At 55.4% G+C, this 11,429-nt stretch overlaps 1 protein-coding gene across 2 annotated transcripts in view; it reads left to right on the top strand.

The window, feature by feature from the left end:
• Positions 1-5,986, top strand: part of GAB2 (GRB2 associated binding protein 2) — a gene marked incomplete at both ends in the record, with an annotated part of 162,111 nt that extends 156,125 nt beyond the window's left edge. Inside the window, 6 exons of one of the 2 annotated variants that reach the window (XM_084247826.1) lie at positions 351-422; positions 1,501-1,761; positions 3,144-3,234; positions 3,510-3,615; positions 4,978-5,103; positions 5,843-5,986. In XM_084247826.1, coding sequence (XP_084103952.1) covers positions 351-422; positions 1,501-1,761; positions 3,144-3,234; positions 3,510-3,615; positions 4,978-5,103; positions 5,843-5,986 — 800 coding nt within the window. Of the gene's footprint in view, positions 1-350; positions 446-1,496; positions 1,762-3,143; positions 3,235-3,509; positions 3,616-4,977; positions 5,104-5,842 lie in introns of both variants that reach the window. The other variant, XM_084247825.1, reaches the window with a different exon arrangement.
• Between the last annotated feature and the right edge of the window lie 5,443 nt (positions 5,987-11,429).

The following is an 11,429-nucleotide window of genomic DNA, read 5'->3' as shown; positions in this document are numbered from 1 at the left end:
AGTCTGTAAGTCCATCAGCTATGAGATGGGTCATCCTGTGCTTTGGGACTGAGATGAGAGAGACATGTATAAAGCCTGATCCTGCCCTTCAGAGAACTCACATCTAGTTAGGAAATAAAACCACATCACTCTTTCCTTGGTATCTGTATTGGTACGGGGTGAGGGGACAGGAGTCAAGGAGGGACTCTGTAGATGCTGGACACAGTTTCTTAACTGAGGAGACCGTTTGGAGTTGAGAGTAGTATCTTCTGGAGTATCAGTAAGACCCTGCGCGGCATTGGTGAGGCATGGAGAGGTGTCAGCACGTGACTCACTGTGCGTGCATATGAATGTTCCTTTCTCTATTGCAGCTTCTTCCTGTGAGACCTACGAGTACCCCCAGCGTAGTGGAGAGAGCGCAGGCCGGTCTGCCGAGTCCATGAGTGACGGAATCAGCTCTTTCCTGGTGAGTGGGGTTTATCCACGGGTCCTCAGGCCAGCTCAGGGTTAAAGGTCACAAAGAACTAATAGTTTACCCCAAAAGAGTGATGGTGTCTCCCTCTTAGGACCCTGCCTCGCTTCTTGTCCCAGTCCAGACCCCTGGGTTGAGTTTTGGAAAAGCAGGATACAGGTACCCTGGTCTGGAAGAGATGGGCACACTTACACACACTAGGGCACAGGGCTCCCCACCCTGTGGTTAAGCAGGAGGGTGCAGGCTCTGAGCTGGTGGATCTCAGGCAGCATCCTTACCCATGAGGTCTCCAGTGGAAGCAGGTGCCGCCCTGCAGTGCGAGACCCTGGGGCAGGAGGTGCTTGGAGGCGGCTCTTGGGTGCAGAATTATGGCTTGAGAGCAGAATCCCAGGCTGCCTCTGGAGGGACTAACCACAGTTCTCCAAGGTGGCAGGCCCACTGGAGAGGCTGAAAGTTAGATGACCAAGGCAGAAGCAGCTTGTTGCATGTCCGCACAGACAGGGAGGGCATTGAAGGCGAGCTGGATTGCCAGGGTTGCTGCACCACACAACCCTGTGTCTTCCCTGACCACAGCTTGGTGCTCACACTGAAAGCTGGGCTGGGAAAACACAACTGGCCCCAGGCCTCACCTGCCGAGGCCAAGGCTTCTCATATGTTCTTTCTGCTTCTCAGGGCCTGAGATGGTAGGTTTGAACTTGAAAGGGAGACTGGGTCCTGAGCCAAACCCATGAATCCATGCCCTGTGATACCCTCTGCCTTCGCTCAGGCATCCCGAGAAGCTTATGGGCCCAGCCACCAGGATATTTTATATTAAAGATTTATCACGAATTATAAGTGGCTCCCAAGAGATCTTGGAAGCTAGAAGGGACCCACAGATCTGATTTCCTCCTGTCTCCCACTCCGCTTTCTTCTTTGGTTCCCAGGACCTACCTTCTGACTTTCCAGGGCAGTGACTCAGTCAGATTTTACCCGCTGTGTATACAGATCTTCACCCCCTTTGTTTGTTCCTGCCGGTGACTGGTGTTTCTTTTACTCTTCCACCTAGCCAGGGAAAGCAGCTGTGGGCCGATCAGACAGCACCAACTCTGAAGACAACTACGTGCCCATGAACCCAGGTTCCTCCACGCTGCTGGCTATGGAGCGGGCAGCTGATCCTTCCCAGAGTGTCTACATCCCCATGAGCCCCGGGCCCCACCACTTCGACCCACTTGGCTACCCCTCTATGGCCCTTCCTTTGCACCGAGGCCCCAGTCGAGCGAGTGAGATCCAGCCACCCCCTGTCAACCGCAACCTCAAACCCGACCGGAAAGGTGAGACCTTCCCCGTCCCATCATAGACAGTGACCAGGGTCTAACTGCATGCATTTAGAGTTGAGGTGAATCCTGTACACTTCTTGCAAGGAAGGGGTACCTAAGCCACCGAAAACACACCCACACCCACACTCCAAATTCAGCCCAGTGGTCTGGCACCCTGGGAGCTGGCCGCTGGAGCAGTCTGAGGGGACAGATTCCGGTTCCAGCACTGCCGCCTGCCAACCTGTAACTGCAGACAGATCACGCCATGTCTCTGAATCTTGTTTCTTCACCTGTGAAATGGGAGGTATACTTACCTCCCAAAGGCAATGAGGGTCATAGATAGTATATTCAAAAGTGCCTTGTAGTGTATAAAACACACTCAAGGATGAGGGATTAGTGTTAGATCTGGGGCCGGCTGGGGAGAGCTGACAAAGTGGTATATTGAAAAAGACACTCTAATGTAATAAAAAGACTTTAGCTTTCAAACCAAGTAGATGTAGGTTAGAATCCTTGTCCAGCACTTCCTTGGTGTATGACTTGGGACAACAGTCTTTATTCTTAATATTTACATTAAGAGTTACATTCAGTTTTTTTTAAAGATCTATTTATTCATACAAGAACTGGGGTACAGGTCAGAGGCACGGGAGTGTGAGAGAATTCACCAGAGACAGCGGGGAGCAGAACAGGCAGAAGGACCTAAATGCACTGCTGAGGGGAGCAGCGGGCGGCAGGAGAGGTTTGCCGTGTCTTGTGGGAATCTCCCTGGCTGGCTGGGAATCGAACCCGCGCTGCAGAGGCTGCGGACAGCTTCACAGGGCTGCGCTCAACCTGCTGTGCCACCAGGGAGGCCCTACTCAAATTTTTTTTAATTTTTAATTTTAATTTATAAAAAATTACGTATTTTTAATTTTTAATTTAGGTTTTCTTAAAATGGGGACAGCAATTTCCCCTCCCCAGTTTAAGCATCCGGGACATGGACACTGCTGAGCAGTGGTCAGGGACATTGGCTCTGTGCCCTCCGCATCGAGGCCAGGGAGAAAGGGCTGACGTTCAGGTTCTAGCTCTGGCTTGGCCACCTCCTGATGGCACCTTCCTCCCCAGTGGGTCCCAGAGCTGGGTCCGTGAGCAGCAGTGGACACGCAGTGCCCGACTCCACCTCAGATGCCATCTCTCGTGGCCATAGCGGCTGTGCAGAGAATGTGTAATTTGGAGTCTGAAGGCTTGACCTCAAGGCCTGGCAACCTGAGCAAAGATTGTTTAACCTTATGAGCCTCAGTGTCCCTGTGTGAAGCTGGGGGCGAAGACATGTAAGGACATGCTTGTACGCTGCGTGCAGCGCGGGGAGTGTGTGTGCTTTCTCCTCACCGGCTGATTATCAGCTCTCTGTTCTGATCCAGCAAAGCCGACACCACTCGACCTGAGAAACAACACCGTCATTGATGAGCTCCCCTTCAAGTCACCTGTCACTAAGTCCTGGTCAAGGGCCATGTGAGTGTCACTCGGTGGAAGTGGGGGGAACAGGCCATCTGGGCTGTGAGGGCAAAGGTCACCAGGCAGTGGAGCCAGGGACGCCGAGTCCCGCTACTAATGCTGACAGCAGCGAGGGCCAGCTCTGGTGCTGCTGGGAACCTGGTTTCCTCGTCTGTCAGGGGGACAGTATACCTGCTGTGGACCAGATCGTGGTCTGATAATGGCGTGTGCGGGTCAGGGCCAGTGAGAGGCTGAGAGCTTCCCCGGGATTGACCGTCTTCTCTCCACAACAGCCACAGCTTCAACTCCAGCTCCTCCTCCCAGTACTGCCGCCCCATCTCCACCCAGAGCATCACCAGCACGGACTCGGGAGACAGCGAGGAGAATTACGTCCCTATGGTAAGCCCCCCGGACCCCCGCTCGGCGAGTCCACGCTGACTCAGGGCTGCCCCAGCGCTGCGGATTTAATTCACTGCTGCAAATCCTTCTTGAGCACGCGTGTGTGGAGCATTCAGGGGTCATCCGAGGCAAGGATGAGGACTTGGTCCTAAGGGGCAGAGAAGACCTGCCTCACTGGCAGGGTCCATGCCCCGGGGAGGCGGTGCTGGAGGGCATGCACCTGCAGGACGGCAGCCATGCCAAGCTGGGGACAGGAGGGCACTGAGGTGCAGATGAAGAGAATGATGGTGGGTGTGGGCAGGGGTGATGCGATCTTGGGAAGCCGGAACTTGCCCTGTGGGCAGACCAAGGCACTAGGCAGGCGTTTCAGAGTCATCACTGGTGACAGAAGCACCCTTCAGAGTCAACCTCCTCCTATTCTGTTAAAATGTTTTCAAAGTGGAAGATCTTTTCTGTTTCCTTACCCTGTTGTTCCCAAGCCCCGAGCGAATACTTGAGCGTAAGCGCTGAGTATGTGCTCCGCGATGGGAAACACTCGCGGGTGACTCACTGTGGTAAAGGCCATAGCGGCAGCGTAAGCACAGGCAGCACACGGTGAGTCTCCTCTGAGATTTTCATTGAAAAGAAAACAGGTGCACTCAGCGCCTGGTAGTTGCCGCATAAAGAATGAACCATGAATTAGCCAAAAAAAAAAAAAAAAAAAAAAAAACCAGAAAGTCGGTCCCCCGCCTTTCTCATTTAGAGTAAGATTTCAGAAAACTCTCGACAAGGTAGTCTTGGTACCTGAGTGGGGCCAGGACCCTAGAGCGGGTCGCTGGCAGAGCTGCTGGAGGAACTGGGGCTTTGTGCAAAGTAGCGACAGGACCCCTCAGGCACACGGGAACAAGCGGCCTGGGTGCGGCGGCCCCCCGGGGACGGCGGTGGGCTCCACAGAGACAGACCTGGTGCAGCAGGAGGCGGCCAAGGCCCCGCGCATGCTGGAAATGCCTTCACATCTTAAAGGCCGGGAAGCAGAGGCTGGGTTTGTCTGGGAGGCTGGCTGGGATGGGGCCTGATGCCTTCGAAGGGAAGCGAGACGGTAGGGAGGAGCAGCACAGGTTTGGGAGTCAGAAAGCACCTGGTTCCCATCCCTGCTCACCAGCTGTACAACCACCGGCGATCACCGCCCTTCACCGCTCTTTGTTTTTAAAAAGACACATAATACATCACAGGATTGTTGCGAGGGTTGGATGAGAACGTGGAAAGTCCTAGCATAGTGCGCGACTCAGTCAGCGAACAGCGCTTCCTTCCAGCAGTGTGTTTTTCTCATGGTGGGTGAGTCTGTTTCCTAAACTGACTGACTGGCTTTTCCTTCTCCGACAGCAAAACCCAGTGTCTGCATCTCCCATCCCCAGTGGCACGAACAGCCCAGCCCCAAAGAAGAGCACTGGCAACGTGGATTATCTGGCCTTGGACTTCCAGCCGAGTTCCCCCAGCCCCCACCGCAAGGTGCCTGGGGTGGGTGGGGTGAGGGTATGAGGGTTCTCGGAGTCCTGGGGTGGGATCCTGCAGGTGAGGTGCCTTCAACTCTAATCAGCAGTGCTCGGCCTCTTAGGCGTCCACTGCGCGTCAGTCGGAGCACCCCGTTCCTTCTCTCAGGCACCCGCAATCGCAAAGCGCTTCAGCTAGTCCCTCCCCCCGCTGCACACAGGAGCCAGGGACTACACACCAAGACAGCTGATCTGCTCAAGGTCACCGAGTGACTCAGGGCTAGATCCAGGAATCCTGTGCCCTGGTCCTGAGAACTCGCTGTCTGATACGGGGTCCCGTAGAGGGGATTTCTGGGCCTACGAAAGCCTTGGTCGGAAGCATGCTTAGCTGCCCAGGCCAGGAGCTCCCTGAAGGAGGGCGGCTCCTCAAGGAACACACACGATGTCCTATGGCTGGTGCTGTGTTGTGCCCAGAAAATTCCTTCCCCCAGATGAGTGGCACAGGCTGGTGGTGAGAACAGAGCTGAAGGCCTGGATCCTTCCACCAGGCCAAGGAAGGCCCTGGGACTTCCAAAGAGCTGAGAAATCAGGCGGCCTGGCAGGGGCTATTGCCTTAAACAGGAGGGATGGTGCAATTTGGGGGTCAGGCTTTAAGACCACTTTCAGAGAAAGAAGACGGGCTCCTGCAGCTAGTCAACTGGCAGGCACAGCCCACCTGCTCCCCACCTTACTGACAGCTCACATACCCTGTCCCCTAGCCATCCACGTCATCCGTCACTTCCGACGAGAAGGTAGACTACGTTCAAGTGGACAAGGAGAAGACCCAGGCCCTGCAGAACACCATGCAGGAGTGGACAGATGTGCGACAGTCCTCGGAGCCTTCCAAGGGCGCCAAGCTGTGACTCGGGGGCTTGCCGCGCCTGGAGAGGGGCCAGGAGGCAGTGTTTCTGGAGCTGCCTCCACCCCAAACCCCTCTCTCGTCCCCATCACCTCCTCCAGCCTCCTCCTCTCTACTTTGCCACTCTGGCCTTCAAAGCACTTGACATCAGGGACCCTGAACCCTTCCCCTGGGAGGTAAGGGCCTGATTGAGGCACTTCCTCTCCCCACTCGACCCACCTTTGGTTTTATTAGTCATGGCTAAGCCTTGACCCACCTTAGTTAGAGCTATTGCCAAAAAACATCCTTCAGCCTCTTCCTGCCCTTTAGACCTGATCTCTACCAGATGTTTGGAGGGAGGCGGTGGGGCTCTGAGCCAGATTCCAACCTCACATTCGGTCACAGCCCTCAGCCTCCTTCCCTTCAGCGACTGGGCTACCTCTCCTCCAGCCAAGTCATCTTGCTGACCCAGGGCGCCAAGGACCAGCAGACCAAAGTAGACGTGAACTTCTTCATCCCTATCTGTCTTGGCAAGGAAGAGGCAAGGCTGCCAGAAGATAAAAGGTTAGAGGTGGTCAAGAGGGTAAATGGCAGTAGATCCCCAGAGGCAGACAGCAGTTGTACCTGCAGTGACCCCCTGCTCTCAGCCCAAGCAGCAGGCAGGGCAGCTGTTGTGTGGGGGAGGGAGAAGGCTGCAGACAAAAGGGGAAACTGAGGCTGGGCAACCAAGAATAAGGAGCAGGGCTTGGCGCCCAGGAGATGGGGGTGGGCTATAGGCCCACTCTGTACCAGGATGGAATGTGCTCCTCTTCCAAGTCCCCACCCACTGAGAGCACCTGGCTGGAGGCTTGGGCCGTGCTGGGCACGGCAGCCTGCCACACGTGTGTGTGTGTGTGTATGTGTGTGTGTGTGTAAGCACAGGGAGGGAGGCTGGTGGAGGTGTGGGAAGCAGTGCAGGGTGAGAAATGGAGTTGGGTGCAGGGAGCACAGAGGTGATGCAGGGACTGAGGGGCAGAGGCACAGGACACTACAGGAGGGATTGTGCAGCACGTGAGTTTCTGCAGGCTGGGTGGTGCGAGACACTGATGCAGGGAGGGGAGATAGGTCCAGAGGACCTGATGGGGTCCCCAGGCAGTGCCAAGGGGATGCAGGTGGAACAGAAAGTGAAGGAGTATTAGGTTACGTCAGAAGGGTGGCGTGATGAGGGCAGCTCCCAGGACAGATGGACACTGGGTGAAGCAAGCAGTACAAGGAGGAGGACACGTGGGGAATGGCCGGCTGCTTATGCCAGGGCCCTGGACAGGTGCGAGTGTGGCCTGGTTCTGGGCCTTCTGTTGCTCCCCCACATTCCAGGTGCCACAGTGGACTTAAATCTGTCTACAGGGAGGCCAGGCCCCTCCTCCCATAGCTTGAAAGGCTATTAGATGAGCACCCAGAGGCAGGAGATGGGGCATCAATTTATACCACAACTTGATGCCCTGCCTAGGGGATCTGAATCTTCTATGCTGAAAGTTTCTTGACCAAATTCAAGGATTTCAAAGGCAACTGGGCTGACCTGGTGTCTCATCCTACCCGGGGGTGAATGGACCTTCCTCCTCCACAAAACAGCCTCTACCATGTTTATGGGAATGGCTGTTGCGTACCTTGCAGCTCCCGTGAGCACGTGCACAGGCAACCGGACCATTCTCGAGGACGTCCCATCTGGGAGGACCTCCTTTCTCAATAATTGCCCTTCTCCTAGTATTAGTTTCCAGCCCCCACCAACTAATGGCCACTGTAGCTGGGCTCTGGGCTAGGCACTACAGACACAGGAATAAATCAGACTTTGTCCCTGTACTTGAGGTCACAGTCAGTGAGAAGACGAAGACAAAACATTGGTGATGGACAGCAGAGTAGAGAGGGGTGAAGATCAGTGACAGTTTCTAGGAAAAGGCCCTGAGACAGGCCTTGGAGTGGAGGAAGGAGGCGTGACTTGGAAAGACTTGTGTTTTGAGAATAACTAATCTTAGAGAGGATGGGTCCGGCCACTTGGAAGCTATGGCGCCATGCACCTGTCTCCACGGGTGTAAGGACGGTGGTAGGTGCTGGGCAAGGCTTGCTGGTTCACTCTGCCCAGCCCTGTGTCCCATATGGCAGGGCCACATATGGCAGAGCTTTTAATGGGGTGTCATACCTGTACCCCCAGCAGCCTACAGGAAGGCCAGGTGTCCATACCCTCAGTTCCCAGCCCCAGTGGCCTCCCTGTGTGCCTGTGTTTCCTGAGTGTGCCGTGATGGAGCTCCTGAGATAGACAAGCAAAAGGAAGCATCGGAGAGAAGGAACTTGGCCTGTCAAAAGCAGAGGTGCTCACAAGCCCCAATCACCAGAGAGCCGGTACACACCTGCTGGACCAGTGTAAAAACCTTTGGTCTATCCGCGGGTCAGAGTCCACCACGCCTGTCGCCCTGGCAAGGACTGACACATCAGAACGGAGATCATTCTCAGCCAGCATAACTCAAACAAGGCCTCATCCTATCTGGGGACGCGCCAGAGCAGCAGCTGTCCTTATCCACTGGCGGCGCTAGAGTTCGACTAGAACAGGAACAGTGGGAGAAGAGGGCGGCCTCCGAGATGGTGGTTAGCGGGGCTCTGAGGGAACACCCTCTGCTCTGACTTTTCTCTCAAAGGTCTGGACCGCCAGAGACCAGAGCCTTAGCCCATTAACCCAGTCCCCTCCCTAGGCTGATTTCGGTAACTTCTACATTTGAAACCTCTCAGCTGTGCCCCCACTCCCAGCACCGAAGCACAACCATTCTGAAGTGACTGGAGCATGAGCTCAACTCCAGTCTGCCCTTTTCCCTGAGGCTGAGGCCTCAGCCCAAGCCATGGCCAGCTAGCACCCCCCACACCCCCCCAGGGGTCTGGAAAAGGAAATCAGGGCAGGAGGGAGACGCGCACACCCTTCCCGCTCTGGGCCTTCATCCGCAAAGTGGGGGCGCAAGGCCGGCCACCTGAGCTCTAGAGCCCCTCCTAAGGGGCTGCTGTGCTGGGATTGTCGAGTTCTTTGGGGCCTGGGGCCATAGCGGGCTGCCTCTAGGGGCCCGCTGGAGCTTGAGGCTGTCACGCGGTATTCGGTGGTGTATGTGTTCTTGTGTGTTGGCTAAATGCGTCTTGAAACTTTAGAATCATTTCATACGGAGCTGTCACTGTCACTATTTGTTGGGACGAGAAAATGGGCTAGGAGAAGCCCAGCCTTGGGCTCTTTCCCTGTTGCCATTTAAAATTGACATTTAATTTTTTCAAATCACTGTTGGTGCCTAATCACTTAAGTTATTAATTTATTCTGTTTTCTGTTTTCTTTAAAACAAGATTTGTAACACCTATTTATCCTGTGCGTAGGTCTGGGGCGGGGTGGGGGCGTGTTTAGGTGGGTCCTGTTTTCTGCTGTGGTGACACACGGCGCAGGCCTGGCGCTCGCGGGGCCCTGTTTACTGTGGTGTTGGAGCAGGACAACAATAAAGTCCATTAGAAGCAACCAGCGAGGGCTGCTGAGTCTGCCTTGTCTGCGGAAGACGGACACGCCCACTCGCGCCAGCACGGGGGTGCCCTTGTGCAGGCTTCCACTTCTAAAGAAATCTGCGCACACTAGTTTCTCTCACAAGCCCAGGAAGGTTGGGCTGCCAGCCTGTTCCACCTTCATTGTAACAGAAAAGAATCAGGTAATTTTCTTGGCCGGGAACAAGAATGAATCCTCCTTACCTCAGAGTCTGTATTTCTGATGTATAAAATGGAAACTGCAGCAACATCTGCCAATTCATCTTTCTTAGCAGGCGCTGGACTGGAAGTACAGAGGTGGGTTTGGATTAGGCCGCTACCAGCCTGCCCTCAGGGGAGGCTGTCAGCTCCTTCACCTACAGGCGCGGCTCTGCCTTCCCACCACCTCTGTTTCCCAATGGGGATTGGCCCGGTGCGAAGGTTGATGCTGAACCCAAACACGGGGCACCACCTAGGCCTAGCCCCAGAGAGGCCACAGCCCCCAGGTTCTTGGAGGGAAAGCAGAAGGAATATGGTACCGGCTATAGCCATTTCTGGGAAACCCAGGGCTATTTAGGAGGTCTGAACAGTCTCCAGATATTGGGGTTCCAACCCCTCCTGATGGACTGGGCCTGCCCAATGGGATGCTGTACAGGGGACTCACCTAAGTGCCTGCCCTTCCAGAGAGGGATGGTTCCCTTGCTTCTCAGGAATGCTCTGCTTCCTTCTGCCAGCACCTGCAGCTGCTTCTGTCCCAGCACTAGTCAGGCCCCCACCTTATTCACAGGGCACCTGAATGCAAGGTGCTGTCACCTCCCAGGGTATAGCGCACAAGTCAGTGGGGCCAGGGGGCCTCGCCTCATTCCCCAAACACAGTAAGAAAGCAAGGGTGACCCGGACATCACAGCCCCTGAGGCGGGGAAGAAAGACGTCTTTAAAGGCTTCCGAGAACTATATTTATTCCTGTGAGGCCCTGGCACGCTCCATTTAGACGGGGCTACAGCAGTGTCAGGGCACGACGAGGTCAGTATCTGCTCCCCCCAGGCCGCTGCTCTAAAGACCCACTGCTGAGGAGCTGAGCCAGCAGCTTCCCTCAGAATGGACAATGGCTTCATGAGAAACATCTGCAGAAAAATAAGGCCCCTCTATCTTAACCAGAAAGGGGTACAAATGGTGGCATCTCAGGCACTGAGGCAGGCTGGGGGAGAGGGGCCGGGGTTGAGGGTCTCCCACTGTTGCTTGGTGTGGGGGAAACAGACCAGACGAGATTGTCTGAGTCTCTGCCCTGTGCCCTGCTGCTTCCCACCTACATTCATGTCAACAGGCCAAATGCTGCAGTACCCACAAAAGGCACCACGCACATTGCCCCTGCAGCCCTTCAGAGAAACAAGGAAGCCAGAGGTGAAACACAGCACCCCCTTCTTTGTGCAAGGACTAGGGTCCTGCTCTGCCGTTTATGCTATAGAGCAGTAGGATTGTCAAAGGAGCTGGAAGGAAATGCTACTTGATGGCAAAACACTAGAGCGGTGCACGTGAGCCCTCCTGGGTCCTAAGCAGATCAACACTCCAGTGCGGGCAACCTGCTGGGGGCGGGGGGCAGGGCCCAGCGCGTGTCCACCTCAGCTGCTTCAAGTTGACCAGGACACTTGGGTGTAAAATCTTAATGGGGCCAATCCCAGAGCCAGGCCCAAGGCCAGTGCAAAGAGCTTAGGTCTCACCTCTATAGCTGAGCCTCCGCGCACCCGTCAGGTTGAGGACTGCTGTCCCAGCAGCTCCCTCTCCACCTTTCTTGCCTTTGGAAGGGCCTGCCTTCAGGACTGGGCTGCCATCACAGCCCAGACCCACAGACCCCTGCCAGCAGAGCACCTCTCCTCGGGGCCTGGCCCCCACCCAGCTCCCAGAAGGAAGGGGTCAAGGCCTCCCCACAGATGGGAGCAGGTTGGGGAGGGCTCCCA

This window comes from Talpa europaea, assembly GCF_964194135.1.
Source record: "Talpa europaea genome assembly, chromosome: 1".
Classification (NCBI taxonomy): domain Eukaryota; kingdom Metazoa; phylum Chordata; class Mammalia; order Eulipotyphla; family Talpidae; genus Talpa; species Talpa europaea.
This window is presented reverse-complemented; position numbering and strand designations above follow the sequence as displayed.